The 18,685-nt window shown below is 36.8% G+C and overlaps 1 protein-coding gene and 1 long non-coding RNA gene across 2 annotated transcripts in view; both read right to left on the reverse strand.

The window, feature by feature from the left end:
* LOC307157469 overlaps window positions 1-18,685 on the reverse strand; it is a 55,285-nt gene that overhangs the window by 9,455 nt on the left and 27,145 nt on the right. Inside the window, exon 2 of the long non-coding RNA XR_013820995.1 lies at window positions 10,846-10,946. This is a non-coding gene — a long non-coding RNA (uncharacterized lncRNA). The remainder of the gene's footprint in view (window positions 1-10,845; window positions 10,947-18,685) is intronic.
* On the reverse strand, window positions 6,180-7,283 carry nog1 (noggin 1). Its single transcript, XM_079886082.1, has one exon. The coding sequence runs from the start codon at window positions 6,967-6,969 to the stop codon at window positions 6,319-6,321; it is 651 nt and encodes a 216-aa protein (XP_079742208.1). The 5' UTR covers window positions 6,970-7,283; the 3' UTR covers window positions 6,180-6,318.

Raw genomic sequence — 18,685 nt, forward strand, 5'->3', positions numbered from 1 at the left:
ATTCATATGGATTAGTTTTACGATCTCTTTATGAACTGTTTGAAGCGTCAAAATGGTAGTTACTTTGCTGTCAATGGAGAGACTCTCAGATTTCAGCACAAAAGATCTTCATTTGTGTTCCGAAGATGAACGAAAGTTTTACGGGTTTGGAACGACACGAGGGTGAGTAATTAATGACAGAACTTTCACTTTTGGGTGAACTAACCCTTTAAGTCTACATAGCAATAAAAGAGAAACCTCCCTCATTTTATTCTGGGAATTCAGACGAGTGTCAGTAAATTAATGTGAAGCGACAATTCTAATGCAGTCTTAGGAACGTCTTTAAACGGACGTCTTCATGTCAGCGGTCTGCGTTCAATCGCGCTGTCACTGACACGGGACAAAGCTTTGGGTTTGTGGAGAGGATTTTATGACAGAACGGCCCTTTCATTCCACAGCATTAGAAAGACAAAGTGCCGTTATCACTCAAAGTGGGTCTGTGACCGCAGGAGAAACATGTTTGGAGCGTCTCCTAAAGCCGCAGAGATACGGAGACTCTTGACACTGGTCAAGCCGCGCACTTAAGAGAAGAGATGGAACAGACCGCGACCGTCTGCAGAAGACAGCGCCGTGTCCTTATTAAGAAACGAGACAGTTCTGCTGGAGAGATATCAGAGTAGACATACACATCAACACATGAGCAGCTTCTGTCATGCCCGTCTGCTCTTTCATTGCTCAGGTGTTCCCATTAAACTGCATGGTAACACTTTATTTTGATGGTCCAGTTTAGACATTCTACTAAGTAACTTTGCAATTACATGTCAACTAACTCTAATTAGAGTATTAGTAGACTATCTGCTTAATATCTGTATATATATTGTGATGCTCCTCAACAGACATTCTTCTGACTATAGGTAACTTTGAAAGTATGCCAACTTATTCAACTAACCTACAGTCTATTACACTCTAATGAGAGTTTTCTACTTTTAGTTAGTAGAATGTCTAAAGTGAACCATCAAAATAAAGTGTAACCAATTTGATTTTAAGATTCAGCAGATTTCTCCTAAAAATGAGTAGTTGCCATACAGTAAGATCATGTAGTCTCAGGACAATCTGAGCTCATATCGAGACATTTGCTTGCACTGTTTGACAACGTTGAGATCTCATCGGAAACTAGAGGAGAAACGTGAGATTATTGAGACTTTAGAAACACCTGAGAAGCAGGAGTGTTCAGCAAATGTCTCAAATTATTCTCACGTTGTCGAGATACAAATAATATTTGGACATTCTCATACTAGTTCTGGAGGTTTGCACACAACTTAATTAAAATGGCAAAGCATGTATTAAATATGTGTTAATTAAGATGAACTGGACCCCACTCAGATTTTTTAATGTTTGTGAAATAAGTCTCTTTCGCTCACCAAGGCTGCAATTATTTAGTCAAAAATACTGTAATATTGTGAAATATTATTACGATTTAAAATAACTTGTTTTTATTTGATTATATAGTAAAATATAATTTATTCCTGTGATCAAAGCTGAATTTTCAGCATCATTACTAAAGTCTTCAGTGTCACATGATCCTTCAGAAATCATTCTAACATGATGATTTGATGCTCAGGAAACATTTCTGATTATTATCAATGTTGAAAATAGTTGTGCTGCTTCATATTTTTGTGCAAACCATTTTCATGTCTTTACTGTCACTTTTGATCAATTTAATGCATCCTTGCAGAATACATATCGTGCACTAATTGTAGTAAATTCAGTAATGCAGTAAGTAGAACAACTAGTATTCCACACTGTGCACAATACCTTTCTTTCACAAACAGTATTTCATATAGGCTAGCACTCCAAACACATCCTATGTTGAAGTGTCTGCATCTACAGCAGACTAAGACAAGAGAACACAAGAGGACAGGGATATATGAGAGAACTGGTGTATAAATCACAGTCCATCTCCCGCAGGGTTTACGAACGCCTGCCTCTCGGTTAAACAGAGGGCCCTGCTGGTACCTGGGGGCCACCGTGCAGGAGCCGAAGTCCCCCGCCCGCCCCCAGCTCGACAGAGAGGTCGCCACGGGGCCTGATCGCACGACCCCTGCCGGCACGCTGCACAGTGTCATCTCAGACACAGCACAAACGCAGTATTTCACTCTGATAACAGCGGCTCGCTCGCCGTCGAGTCAGAGCACATTTCAACAACACACACAAATGACGCATTTGAGCAGAATACTGGTGGACGTGGAATCAGATTTACAGATTCAGTCTTTTTCGAACACGCACTACCCATCAAATGTTTGCACACACTGAATTTAGTGTGCTCTTTTGATCTGAAGGCTTCTGCTTAAATGCTTGATCTTAAGTTTTGTAGACAAAATACTGTGTAAATTGGGCACACAAGCAGAGCTGGAATCTAGACAAAGAAGCAGCTTGACTATAAGAGAGTGTTCATTTGCATCACATCATCCCCAGACTTCCATTTGTATTAGTTTTCATCACTTTAAGATTATTATAACGTGGAAAATAGTCATAAAAATAGTCATCAACTTTTTTTTTTTTTTACAGCTAACCCTATACATCCCAAAATAGGTTCTTTGTAAGAAAAAAAAATATTTTTAAAGAGTGACAACTTGTCAATTTCAACCAAATAATAAAGAATGTGCTTATAGTAGTAATAATAAAGAACTATAAAGAACCTTTTGCGGGAATGGAAAGATTCCATTGATGTTAAAGATTCTTAATGGAACCATCAATGCCAATAAAGAACAATGATATTTCAGAATGACAATCTGACACATTTTTACACACAGAAGTTCACTATCAAAAAAAAAAAAAAAAAAAAAAAAAATCTTAGTATGAAGAACATTTTAAAAATCTAAAGAACCTTTTTCCACAATAAAGAGCCTTTTGTGGAATGGAAAGACTCCATTGACGTTAAAGATTCTTAATGGAACCATCAATGCCAATAGACCCTTGATTTTTAAGAGTGACAATCTGACACTCTTACACTGAGAAGTTCACTCTCAAAAACAAAGTTCTTAAAATGACTTTTTTTTTTTCTCAGTCTGAAGAACCTTTTAAAAATCCAAAGAACCTTCTTCCACTATAAAGAACTTCTTGTGCAATGGAAAGATTACATGGATGTTAAAGATTCTTCATGGAACCATTGATGCAAATAAAGAACATTGATTTTTAATCAGTGACAATCAGACACATTTTTACACAGAAGTTCACTCTCAAAAATATATATTTTTTTCTCAGTGTGAAGAACATTTTAATAATCTAAAGAACCGTTTCCCCCCAATAAAGGACCTTTTGTGGAATGGAAAGACTCCAACGATGTTAAAGGTTCTTCATAGAACCCTCGATGCCAATAAAGAACCTTAATTTCCGTCTGCCATCTCCAAACCCGAGGCATTCAACAGCCTCTGGCCAGCACACATCCATTTAAAGGAAGCCCTGTGTGATTAGTTTGCCCAAGCGCTCCTAATCAGTGGTGTGTTTGGATAAAGCGCTGTTCTGCAGGGGTAAACAGAGCTGTATTTGAAGCTCTTTATGAGGGCTGTTTGGCAGGGTTTATTCCTCTGTTAGACTGGCTCCATGCTCTCGGAGGGAGGGCGGCCCTCCTGCGGGGCCACAAATGGGCGGGTGGCAGTCGGGCCGGGCCACATGAGAGAGATGCTCTCCAGCTGTTACGCTTTATCTGCCCATCATCCGTTCGGGATGTTACAGTAGATGTTAACAGGTTTTCAATGAGAATCATCACGCATCTCCACCCCACAATAAAAGCTTGAATGCAAGGGCACTTGAGATCGAGATAAAGAGCTATTTTCACTGGAACTGCACTTATCAGATAAGCAGAGGTTTTTACAGACTGAGAACTAACGCGCTCATTAGGGTGAAGCGTCGACTCTGTTAACACTCGTGATGTGAGAACGTTTAGACGTGAGCTCCATTAGGTACATTACATGTTTGTGGTCACCCTTAACCCACAGTTAGTTGGCAGCAAACGGATCCAGAGAGGTTTTAACCAGAGGAAATAAGGCTGTGAATGTTAAGAATTGTTTGAATTAATTGATGTGTAAAATGAAGTTAATCTACTTTACAAAGTCTGTCGACTGAAACGTACATCTCATAATCTCAGCTAACTTTCATTAGCAAGTCATTAGCAAACATCCTTGACAGATCGACACTGCAAAAAATGTTGTCTTGTTTCCAGTCCAAATATTTAAAAATTCTTAAATCAAGAAGCATTTATTAGATAAGTAAAATGACATAAGAAATTCTATCTTGTTTTCGGATAAAATAAATAAATAAATAAATTAAATGATTTTTTGCTTAAAACAAGCTAAATTATCTGCCAATGGGGTGAGAAAAATAATCTTGTTTTCCATTTGAATAAATTATTGTTTTCTTGTTTTCCAAAGAAAACAAGAAAATTATTATTTAATTTTTTTTCGACCCATTGGCAGATAATTTTGCTTGTTTTAAGCAAAAACTCACTTTTTATATATTTTTTATCAGAAAAAAATATATAATTTCTTATGTAATTTTACTTATCTAGTAAATGCTTCTTGATTTAAGAATGTTTATATACAGTATTTGGACTGGAAACAAGACAAAAATACTAAGTAAGAAAAGCTTTTTTTTGCAATGAAGAGTTTAAATGTGATGATAAAATGTGTGAGATTGAAACACATTGGATTGACTGATGATAAATATACATAAACCTGGTTAGTGTGTATTTAAAACACATTTAGTTTATTAATACACTGAAAAAAATGATAGTTGAATTTACTAAAAAAAAAAAGTATGGTAAGTGGTTGCACACAATTGATTTTAGCTACATTTAAACAAATGCATTAAGTTGAACTTAATAAATTTTAGTTCAACTTAATGCATTTGTTTAAATGTAGCTAAAATCAGTTGTGTGCAACAACTTACCATACATTTTTTTTAGTAAATTCAACAAATCATTTTTTTTTCAGTGTAGGCTGCTATTACTGAAATCATGCCCGTTTAATTTCTGTGTGACTGAGAATTACAGCATGCATCACATTTATCCGTTTGTTTATGTTAAAACATGGATGGGAATTTTATATGCAATTCAAATCCAGAAATCTTAAATTGAGACCTATATATGGATTGTAGCGATCTCTTAATAAGATGTAATAAAAGTTAATATAAACCACTAGCAAACCTCAACATGGGCCCCTGAGAGCATCACCGGCGGTTGCCTGGTTACGGGACCCTTAAGCCAGGTGAGAAAATGTCATGGTAAATTAGGAGAACCTCTTTGAAGTTTCGTCATGAAAAGAAACAAAGACTTTTGAAACAAAAGCTCAGATGTGCCGTTTTGTTGTGGGATTTCACTGATATTTTATTATCTGAATATAAAGAATAAATAACAGTTCTTAAATCTTAATTTACAGGATAAATCGTTGTCGGAAAAAGCAGCCGTCGCAGCTGCGAGACGTTAAAAATCCGTAATAAATTTTGAGGTCGTCACATCGACGTGGAAACCTTATAAAACATCTCAAACGGCTCCACGGCCATTCTCTCTGCAATATAAATACAACGGTAACCAATATTTTCCACAAATACAGTAGACTCTGGATAATACACATAATACTGGCTTTTTACAAGTAGCTAGATCATTACATGATGGCACCACATATACATACAATACATTCATACACATGATAGTGCATAAAAAAATAAAAGGGAACACTTTATAATAACTTACATTAACGGCATTAAGAGACAGTTTTATATTACATAATGCATAAATTGTCAGCTAGTACATTCAAACAATTGCTCAAATGTTATATCCCATATATTTATATGTGACTATATATATATATATATATATATATATATATATATATATATATATATATATATATACTGTATATTTTTATGTATATATAGATATACATATATACATACATATATATATATACATATTAATGACTTAAAGTTAATATAAAGTGTAACCAAAATACAAAATAAAAACATTTTCATAACTTAAGTCCAGAAATATAAATCAGATTCGATTTTCTATAATGTTTTTCTTTTTTCAAGAAATATACCAGAGCAGAGTTTTTAAAACTGAAATCCAGAAATACATATCAGATTACATTTTGTACAGTAATAATTATCAGAACAGTTTTCCATAATTTAAGTCCAGCGATATGTATCAGCTCAGTTTATGTCCATACACGTTTCAGATTAGAGTCCAGAAACATATATCAGATCAAACTCTTTTTGTTTTCTCTCTCTCCAGAAATAAGCATCGTCTCGGAGTCTTTATGAATGATGTCCATTAATTATCGCTCAGTTGGCGCACGAGCATTTGCACTCAGTTATGATGGGATACTGCACCGGTATCCACGCGCACTTGAGCGCGCCTCTCCTCTGAACGCATCTCCACCGCAGGAGCGTGATGTGCGTGGATTTGGCCGGTTTGCACACCATGCCCTCCGGAACAGAACACGAGCGCTTACTATAGCAACTCCCCGCGCGGACGAAGCGCGGCCAGAAGCGCGAGCCGAGGTCGTTCCACGCGTAAAGCACCGGGCAGAAGGAGTAGGACCACAGCCACATCTGCAGCCTGCGCTTCAGCTTCTTACTGGCTTTGCGCTTTTTACCCCACTGCACGTCAAAGTCCAGATTCTTGATGTCTTTGGGCATCAGTCCGGCGGGGTTCTGCTGGAGGTCCAGCTCGTCCAGGTCCTCGTTGCCCGTGTAGCGGTCCTGAGGAGGGCTGATGGAGAGGAAGCGGCTGTCAAAGTCCCCGAGCGCGCTTCTCAGCTCGGTCTCGTTGAGATCCCTCTCCCGCGGGTCGTAGATGGGGTCGGGGTCCTCCTTCAGCTCCAGCAGGGGTAAAGTGTCACTCGGGATGGGTCTGAGGAGGTAATAGTGCTGACACTGAGCTAAAGACATCAGCAGCAGGTACACGGACACCAAACACTGCTGGAGATCCATGATGATGCGATAAAGCGTGGAAATCTTTGCAACTTTATCCAATGCAAAATCCGAAGTGCGTGAGAGTTTCGAGCGCTCAGACACCGGGTCTATCCATCCATGGCGCGTTTATTTCACGTGCATCAAAACTCGGGTCTCTCGGGTCTCCACGAGCTGCTGGTTTTCACCAAGTCTGTTAAATGCATCCGAATCGCGCGCAGCATCACGCTTGAAAGTCCCGCGCGCGACGCATCTGCCTGTCCTTCTCGTCGCGAGCCAAACCTCTGGGAATGCCTCTCTCACGCGCGCGCCTCTGATATATACACGCGCGGCCCTGTGATGTAATACATCGACTCTGTTTTTTTGAATGTTTGCAGGAGATTCCCCGACACCTCCTCTCAGAAGAGAGAGAGAGAGAGAGAGAGAGAGAGAGAGAGAGAGAGAGAGAGAGAGAGAGAGGCGTGTCTGAAGCCGGTGCGCCCCCTGTCGGCCTCCTCACGCACGCGCTCTTCGGGGAGAAACTTCAGGGTGGGAGTTAATATTAAATATACATTTTTTTTTTTTTAATTTAAAGGTACTTTACTGGCATCATTGTTATACACGCAAAAAATGCTAAATATTGTAGTGAAAAGAAAAAGGGAAACAATAATAATAATAACAACAACATCTATCTATCTATCCATCCATCCATCCATCCATCCATCCATCCATCCATCCATCCATCCATCCATCCATCCATCCATCCATCCATCCATCCATCCATCCATCCATCCATCTACCTATCCATCTATGTCTGGTTTGGTTAAAGGGCTGGCATGTTTAGTTGAGGTTAGTACTATCACTATTATGTCCTTCAGCAAAGCTGTTATCCTCAGGATTCTCCATCAGGACTGAATCTGAAACAAGTGTTCTGAAAGTCTCTTTGAATAAAAACAGCTACTAAATCACCTCATACTGCTGTATCTATCTATTTGCGACTTCGAGAAGCACAAACATGCAAGTGTGCGCTCGGGCCGTGGGGAATAAAGCCATAAAACACTCTGTCCAAATGAATCCAAAACGAACATCTCCCACTAAGCCAGCGCCGTGGAAACCTCGACATTCTGTCAAACGCTCGTTCTCCGAGAATCATTTAATGGAAGAAGTGACCTGCCATTCCACTGGCCATAAAGCAGGCGGAGAGATAAATGCATCTCTGTTTCTGTCTGAATGAGCTAATTCACACTTCAACTCAGTTACTTCTGCACGAAGAGACCGAGAGAAGTCTGGGACACAAGTCACAGGTGTATTTTTAGCCTGACCGGGCATTGTCACAACATAAAACACACACATAATAACATGCTTGGAGAAGTGCAGCCGTAACTCAAAAACTCCTGCTTTCATTCTAAATTTCTTTCTCAAAGAAAACAAGATGTTTGTCTTAATAATCTTTCATCTTTCATTCAATCATAAATACATAACAGAAGTAAAATAGGTACTAAATGTAAACGCAAATGCAAATGCCACTTCATGTTGAGTTAAGGTTGAAATTCAAAATCCTTTTCATGACCAGCTCACTTCAACCCAGGAGTTACTCACTTAAAAACCTAAAACCATTTTGTGAAGTGGCAAAAGATCAGCATTTGGCTTTGGTTAACCTCACCGTCTGTCACATACGATTCCCTTGATTCTCTCCTGGAGTTTTATCAATGTCAAAATACATAAACGGTGACGCATTTACCTGTCATAGTCAGAGATATCAGAGCTTACGCCGGCACCGAGATGTTTTCATTTGAACGATTTCGACTAATGGTTTTGTCTTTTCTACTGTTGCTTATGGCAAGAGGGTCATCATGGGTTTTCTCATGTCATGAAACACACCAGACTCCTTTAATGGCAGAAACCTTATACACGGCTACCAGAACACACATATTTATACAGAAATACAAGGACGGTGTGCGAGTACCAAAGTAATCTTAATCTTGAAAAATGCCTTAAAACACTGAATGCTTCAAAAAATGCCTTTAAGTTCTTAAATGACAACAGAAAGGTTAATAGAAAAGCGGCGTAGGCAATAACGTCAGCTGCGAAGTGACACACTCGCCTCCTCTCACTCACTCGTCTCATTCGCTCCGGTTAAATAGTGCTTGTATTGCGCATAATTTGAATAATTACAGGTTTCGCGCTCACACATAAAGCCACATTTAAAACAGCTTGTTAGTTGCAAGTACCAAAATTAGTGGCTTACTGCGCTTACACGGACAAATACACACAAAATTATGTCAAAATGCCCGTCTTGGCGAGTATTCAGTTAAACACATTCAGTTTTGGAACTTAATTAGTTGACACAGATAACACATGTTGTGTAAAAGTATACTGGATCCGTGCATAAGCTCTTAAAGTGACAGCAGCCTAATATTCCTGCTGTCTGTCATGTTAATCAAAGAACAAAAGACAAAAGAAAATCATATCTTTTGTAACTAATTGTAAGCATTAATCTGTATTTTTTTAAACAATAAAGACTATCCAGTGTTATTTTACATTTGATTACTTTAATTTCTGTAGTTTCTTAACTGAATACTAACATACTGTTAGACCCACCTGAAAAAAACGTAAAGCCGTGTTTATTTCATATCTCTCTTTGATATGAACATTCTATTGCATTTATTTGTGCTGTTGTTTGAAATTTGTTTATTTGTTCTTATTTTATTATGGTCTTTTTTAATGAAAATTAAATTTTGCATTGAAGAAAAGTATATTTTTGTTTGTATATGCTGTCAATTATAGATCTTTGTAAGAGAATCGGAATCTGTAGAAATCGGTATCGGCAGGTCACGCTTACCAAAAAAAAAAAAAAAAAAATGGAAATCAGAATCGGCCAATAAAATTGCAATCGGTGCATCTCTAATCATTATTACATGTTCGGGTCTTTAGCGCCCCGGACCTTTATCTAACACGGATGGATCTCTTTAGTGATAATATAAAACTCTTCAGATATTTGAGTAACAGTTACAGAAGAGTAAAATAAAGCATATTTTGTAACCTTTTGGAGCTTGGAAGGGTTCAGTTTGAGCAGATGTTTTATACCATCATCACTGTCCTCTCTCCTCATTTCCCAGAACATTCAGCATCTGGATCATATTTTCTCCATCTCAAACATATTCTCAAAACTATCATTTTCTACATCTTCAAAATCAATATTATGATTGCTGACAGCTTCTTGCTGACCAGATCCACCATCAAGTGACAGTGACACTAATATTTGATTGCGTTCAGTTCTTGCTCTGCTGTAAATCTCTGAGCCATTTCAAGTTTTGCTGATGATTCTTCCTATTCTTTTGTTTTCTGCCTGCAGTGACTATGAGTGAAACGTCACTTCATCATTGTGTCTCAGACACTGCTACCTTATGGAATAAAGGGGAATTGCATTTATTCAGTCAAAGATTCGATTATTGTTGTGTGGGAAAAAATATACTTACACTTTTACACACCTAGGGGTCGTTATTTAATTCAATTAAAAAAATGTAAAAAAAAAAATTCTGGTTATATTGTTTATAACGAATTAATTGAGGAATACTTGATGATTTAACTTAAAAATTAATGAGGAGGAGGGCAGTGAATGGCATCCTGGGTCACTAAAGACCCGAGGTATGCGTTTAAGGGTTAAAGAACCATTCTTAGTTCCCTACAGAACCGCTCAGTCGAGAGTTTGTTAAAAAAATAAAAATAAATAAAACCTACTTAGTGTGTGTAGTACTACTCAGTGTAAATACATTTTTAATAATCTAAAGAACATTTTTCCTCTATGAAGAAACTTTTGTGAAATGGAAAGATTCCATTCATGTCAAAAAGTCTTTATGGAACTATCAATGCCAATAAAGAACATTTCTTTTTTAAGTGTAAGAAAGTAAGAAATACCTGTAGTTATGATCCTGTACCATTACAGACACATTTCACAGCTGAAAGATCACATCTGCCTGTGCCTTCACTGTCACTTCTGTTCCCACAATCCTCTGAGCCTGTTAAAGACACAAACACACACATGCAAAACTTGCCGCCATGATGCTATAGCATTGCTATGTGGTTCTTAGGTTGTCAAAGATCTTCTAGCCTGTAGAAGTGACTCGGTCAGGTTCCCCCTTAAATGTGTATCTATGGGACATTTTTTTTTTCACCTGTTTTATGGTCCAGCAGGTGAAAATGGTGAATCTGATGATTTAAAACAACAAAATAATAGCACAGCTCTCCTCAAAAAGACACATGATTCATGAGGAATCATGCATGTCATCACTAACCCCAAGTAATAGTAATAGATGATTTTAATTTAGTGTGCACCACTCATTAAAGGTCTACATTGATTCCTGTGGCTTGTTCACATCATTTATCTCCTCAATTACAGTTTCCACAGTCATGTCTAATTGAGGCCACATTACTGAACACACACACTTGAATTAAGGTGAGCAATTTGGTCTTTTTTTTTTTTTTTTTGGTATTTTTAACTCTTACATTATATTCCAGGTTACATTGGAGTGAATGATTCCTCAAATCATGTATTTTGTTAAAAAGAGGTGCGCTGTTACTTTACAAAACAAACTGACAATTTTTGTTGTCTTTGCCACTCTTAAAACTAAAAGTTCTATATGGAATCTTAAACAGTTCTGTCAGACGTATTATATTTAGAACCTTTTAGAGGTTCCCAATATGGGATCATTTTTGGGGTTTAGTTTTCATTTATTATTTTTGTTTTAATTAATTTCAATCACATTTTATGAATTAAAAAGCTCATAAACACACTTTATCACAAGAAAATTTAAATAACCCCTTTAACATGAAATAATTATGCAATCATTTGAGACATTTCTCTTTATATTGAACCTTTTTGGCATGAAGGGTTCTTTAAAATTGAACTCTACGGTTCTATATAGAACCCCAACTGAACACAAAAATCCCATAGACTTGCATTGAAAGAGAGACTTGAATACGGCCAGTGAAAACAACTATCCGATCGGCACCTTAAACCACCGGGGAATGTTTGGGGTTTTGCTATAAAATAAAACTATCCAAGGCATTTAAGAGGCCCGTCTTCTCGTGTTCCCGTGAGGCTCTCAGACAGCAGCGTTCTCACACACCGATCCCTATAAACTCTCATTTAAACACACACTGTGTCAAAACAAGCTAATTAACCAAATCGCACTTTAAATCCGTACATGCTGTGGAGGCATTACAGTGTTTAAAGGCTGTTTCACAGGCCATTATTAGAAAGAGAAACATCTACTGTGTGCTGCTTTCTCATGTGTACAAACAGTGCAGTAATATGGGCCAAATACTGTTTCTGCTGTTCTAGTAATTATATCATCTCAGTCGCGTCTCCATAATGCACAAAAATTCACAAAAAATCTCAAACACTGTCAATGTCAATAGGTGTCTTCATTCAATATCAAAAATCAGTCTGATGTCAAATAAAAATTGTGTTTTCAAGGCGCCAGGCTGCTACAATGAGCATTTCTGAGAAAGAACTAGACGCTGATTTAGTTCAACCAAAAAGTTTCTTCATGCCATTGAACCTTTAGAAGATATTGTTTGCAAAAACAACATTTGACACCAAATAAGTCTCTTCTGCTCACCAAGGTTGCATTTGTTTGATCAAAAATACAGTAAAAACAGTAATATTGTGAAATATTATTACTATTTAAAATACCTGTTTTCTATTTGGATATATGTTCAAATGTAATTTATTCCTGTGATCAAAGCTGAATTTTCAGCATCATTACTCCAGTCTTCAGTGTCACATGATCCTTCAGAAATCATTCTAATATGATGATTTGATGCTCAAGAAACATTTCTGATTATTATCAATGTTGAAAACCAGTTGTGCTGCTTCATATTTTTTAGGATTCTTTGATGAATGGAAATTTCAAAAGAACGGCTTTTTTTTTTCCAAATAGAAATATTTTGTAACATTATAAATGCCTTTACGGTCACTTTTGATCAGTTTAATGCGTCCTAGCAGAATAAAAGAATTAACCGCTTTTTTCAACTGAACTGTCTAAAAGAATTGACTCAGTCAAATGAATTGCTTAAATGCTTCATTTGAGAGAGAGAGAGCAACATTTAGATCAGTATATTTCTTACACAAACTGCAGTTGAATCCAACAACATAGGCTACAGTGTGTAAAAATAGCTGTATGAACAATTGTTTCAATAACACATGAATAATGAATCAATCAACGCACCTCACTGTGTTATCACTGCAAGCTTTCACATCAAAAATACACCATGATTGTTAACTTCACGTCAGTCAGACCGTCTCTCCTGTCTAAGTGTGCGATTCCTGGCTGCAATGTTGACTTTACAAGAGACTAATGCCGATATCAGACCAATATCTGAGCAGTGCTCGTGCTGTCAAGGTTTGAATAATGTGCGTATGTTTCTCACTCTCACAGTTTCTCCGTCCCATAACACATGACATCAGCAGTTATTTCTGTCCGCAGCGCCATCAATGTGCCTTTCAGTTCAGGTGAGCCGAGAGCAGAAATCTCCTGACGGGACATTCTGACAGGTGAATCACACACACACACACACACACACACACTGATGCAACCTGCTCGCCGTTAAATAGGTCTTTCTTAGCTCTGAAAATAAACAGAACGCGGTTTGATGGATGGTGGGCGCATGTGTCGATGCCCTGTGCGTGTTTAATGAAGCGAGAGGTGCGCGTACTGAGATAGATGGAGACGAGGACCGCAGGGGCTCAGAGGACGCACGGGGGGAACAACTTCATTTCAACTCTACAGGAACAGCGTCCCAAAACAAAACCAGCAGATTTTGTAAGGAGCGTCACGTTTAGGCTATGTCTACATCAGGAAACACTTGAAAAAGGCCTTTCCGTTTCGACCCATCTCACAGGAAACGTTCTGGCAATGTTCCCTCAAAGTTATGATCAACTCTTCTGCCAGTAATGCTAATAGAACGTTTGTTCAAAGTGATCTGGTACCGCTCTCAAAACGTTAGCACAAAAACGTTATTTATAAATCATTCATGGAATGTTTTTGTCTGAAACATATTAGTTGGACGTTTGTCTAGCATTTTTTTAATGTTAATATTTGTTTCAGAAGTAACAATACCACTATGTTCCCAAATGCTAAAACGGAATATATAACATTTGCATAACCCAGGACAATGTTTTTAAAACTTTTCGAAGTCTGGATGAAATATCATCCGAAATTTCGTTTTTATAATGGGAACATTCTTAGATTATTTTTGCTAGCTGGGGAAATGCTCGCCGTTTTCCGAAATCTGATTGAGAAAAAAGTCTGATTCAACCATTTACAATCAAACTTTTTCTCGTTGATTGGGTTATTTCAGGTCTACACAACCCCGAAATTTCATTCGGATCGAGCTCAACTGATTGAGGTGTTTTCATGGAGGCTTTTCAAACCGATTGAGCCATAAATCCGATTATAAACATGCTATTTAAGTGCATAAATGTAGCTACTGGTGCATCAAGGTCACCCTCATGTTTTGCACAATTGCGAGTACATTTTCTGTCATCTTTGAAGGAATGTAATATGAAGATTGTACAAAATTCAAAAATTTCTGACATGAAAACTTTCAGAGTGTTTGGCACGGATATTACAATTTTAATATGTTTGGTCTTTCTTGGCGGAATAGATCTGTTGCTGTAGTAGAGAAAGTACGGGACTTGCTTCTGCCAATATATATATACGACAGTCTGCTGTGAGCTAGTAAGACATGCTGCTGCTGTAGTATACATGAATTACCTGTGGCAGATCTATACAGGTGGAGCTGGGGAAGAGGGAGGGTTTCTGAAAGTATTTGAAGGTTGACCAGCGAGCTCATTGGCTACTGATACAGCAAGAACCAATCAGCTGAATGATGTGATTGCAACCATATTGAGTTAAGGACTATCTATCAGCCTGCGCCATCTAGAGTTTCATAACTGAACTTTGTATTTATCTTAAGCAAAACTGTGCAAGTGAATAGCAGGCACATACCAGGATAAACATATGGATATCTTTCATGAAAACCAAAAACATGCGTCATCATTTTCAAAAATCTTTGTTTTCACAGTCCACACAACAACGCAGAAAACGGTATTCTCAAACGTATCCACTTGGAAGACTGTCTTCAAAAAGCTCAAATTGTAAAGAAAAAGATGCATTTTAAAATGTATCCGATTAATGTAGACATAATTTTTTCTAAAGTGACTTGCATTGCATTAAAGCTATAGGTTTTACAGATTTTCTCATGCATTCTCTGGGAATCGAACCCCATGCCCTTGGCATTGCAAGCGCCATGAACATTTTGAGCAACAGGAATCCCAACCATCAACTGTCACACATAGCAACCGCATTTTGCCTCAAATCAATGTGAAGCTCTATAAAATAAGAATAGTAATAGTGCACAAAATAAACTTACTGGACTGAGATGTATTTCATGGAGTATGTGTTTGTATATTTGTCCATGCTAAAAGTACGTGCTCATTATTCACAGTTTCTGTGAGTAAAAAAAACATTCGATAAAAACACACTGTTCTGTTCCTGCTCTTTTTTATTTTATTAGTCATTAATGTGTACTAGAGCACCAGAAATTGCACAATAACCATAAAAAATCAGCAGCTGAGCAGGACAGACCACACAAATTCCTTTAATTCTCAAATAAATGAGTGTAAATAAAGACTAAAAATCAACTGAAACTTGATCAGTGGGACACCAGCCTTAATGAACAGAGTAAGGACACTAGAGAGAGTGCTAGTCATTTTAAATGACAAAAAAACTAGGGCTGTCAAACGATTAATCGCATCCAAAATAAAAGTTTGTTTTTACATAATATATGTGTGTGTACGGTGTATAATTATTTTCTATATATAAATACACACACATGCATATATATTTAAGAAAAATGTGTTATTTATATATAAAATATTTATATATAATATAAATTATATATAATCTAAATATATATACACAGTATATACATGCAAATATTTCTTAAATATATACATGCATGTGTGTGTATTTATATATAGAAAATAATTATACACCGTACACACACATATATTATGTAAAAACAAACTTTTATTTTGGATGCGATTAATCGCGATTAATCGTTTGACAGCCCTAAAAAAACACAACAAAACTGCTAAAACTTTATAAAAATAAAACGTACCTCAAAATATTAAGAAAACTACACATATTTGAAATGGACAGTGCACATTAATGGACGTTGAGATGCAAATTAGAGTAATTTAGCTTGACACATAGGTTAAAAATGATGCTTAAAAAACTTGTGATATGCAACAGGAAAAAATGTCTATAGAAAAATGACATAAAACCATTTGGAATCCAACACATGTCTAGAAATATATGCTGAAGACAGTGGATTTGCTACAGCAGCAGTGCTTTAACAGGGATGAATTAAAGAAAAGTCACTATTAGCATGACTGACTAGTTTGTTCTTTATCAACATGCAACTCTTTTGTCTACTGTATGTTAGTCAAGTGTCATTAAATTCAATAATTTCAGTGATGCTGCCTAATAAGGAACCTCCCTAACTAACCTGTCTGTCACCAACAGAGTTTATAATAAGCCACTCCGGATTAAACGCAGAGTTTAATCTACGGCCTTATATTTGTAAACTCAGTCCAGAATCCACTATGTCAGCCTTCGTTTATTCAATTAGCGTTATTTATTTTCGCAGAGAAATTCCCCAGTAGCGCTCGCTTAGACAAACACACGCCGTAATTTCTCCGCGCTTGTTTTTCTAAGAAAATGATTAGCACCACACCGCCTTGTTTGTCGAATGCGTTTACACAAGCCTGACGTGTTCTTTCTTTTCTAATGCATGCATATATATCTAAATATATTATGGAGACGTGTAATATATATATTTATATATAATAATAAATGTATTTATTTACATATGTGTTTCTCAGTGGGAGGCATAGCTTCGGAAAAACAGAAGCCGCTCTCTCTCTCTCTCTTTTTCTCTCTCTCCCTCTCTCTAAAGCTAAATAAGGCTCTTTATACAGGTACTTCTACTCTATAGTTTGTGCGAGTCTGGCCGGGCGCCTGTTGATGACATCATTAGTGTTGACTGCAGCGCGGATGAGTGATGACCACTGTCTGTACATGTGTGTGAGTGTGTTTTCTGCTCGGTAACAACGCCAGGGCTGTGCGAGTCGATGCGGTAATGAGGTTGCGGTTGCCACGCTGTTTTGAGCGCCTGTCACTTTGGTACGACCCAGATCTCTGTCACCTGCACATGCAAGCAGGTACACGGCCAGACGGACCGGCCCGTGTGTGTGTCGGGCCGATGCTGAGCCAACGCTTGGCCCGTGAACAGCCCCCCCGCTGACTCTGGGTTCCCCCTTTCCACGGCGCATGACGCTCAGAAGACTCAGTTGGAGGGTAAAGACGGTCAGCACTTTCCATAAAGAAAGTACACTTCGTGCCCTGTGACTTTCTTCATTAAGAAACAGAAATTTCAGAAAAACACATTATCTACGTGCAGTTAACATGAAATATAGTTAAAAACATCACATTTCTGGTTCTCAACATCCAAAATGGACATCTTCTCAACCAATAAATGACAGTAAAATACATTTTTGGTTACAAACTAGTTTCTATTGACTGATTAGGCTAAACCTGCAACCCCTTTTTATCTAAAAAAAAAAAAAAAAAAAAAAAAAAATTATATATATATATATATTCTGGTTAATTTTGATATTTTATAAAGAAAATATACATTACATAATATAACAAACATATTAACATATGTATGAATTTAGAAATAAATATAAAAAAAAAAAATGGTTAAAAAAAGTGTAATTTGAATGGTTTATTTTTATTTCTAAACACATACATGTTAATATATTTGTTATATTATGTAATATATATATAAATATATATTCAACCATTTCACCATTTGTATCACTCCGCTTGCGGTTACTCTCATGGCGGTTGAGCAAATCCACCATATTTTTGTAAAAATACTACTGTTGTTGTGTCACGAAATAGTTTTAAGAGTTCTTTAGGCAAGAATGTTGTTATTTAGACCTAAATATGTGACTAATATATAATCATAGTGCCTATTTTACAATCTGTTTAGATGCTTTCACAGATGCGAGCTCCGGGCCGTCAGCGGCCGTTCAGCGTGTGCACGTGACTTTACAACATTCCATTACAATCTTGTTCTCATTATAATGCTTATGATTGTCTGATGATAATGTGTAACCAATCAGACCTCATGCAGGTACCACCCAAAAATGGCGCAATAAAAAATAAGAAAAATAGATAAATATATTTTTTAAAGTCAGGGTGATCATTGTTGATGTTTTCTGTCACGTCCGAGTACTCGTGCCCATCCCTATATATATATATATATATATATATATATATATATATATATATATATATATATATATATATATATATATATATATATATATATAAATAATCAAATGAGATACCAAGTCAATTGAGATTAACTACTAAGTGTTAATGTAATGGATTTTCCAAATACTATCATTGCCAAATGCTTATTAAAATATAAACCAGAAAAAGAAATGACTGTGTAATGACACATACAGTCACTGTGATATAAAATGTCTTATAGAAGTTGTTGTATATGTTTTTTGTTTTTTTTTTCTGGATTTTCAGACCAAGGTAATCATGTTCCCAATTACCCAGGTAATGTAGTATGTCAACATAATTTGCATGCTATTGTAAGTGACTTT

This window comes from Squalius cephalus, assembly GCF_949319135.1.
Source record: "Squalius cephalus genome assembly, chromosome: 1".
NCBI classification, from domain to species: domain Eukaryota; kingdom Metazoa; phylum Chordata; class Actinopteri; order Cypriniformes; family Leuciscidae; genus Squalius; species Squalius cephalus.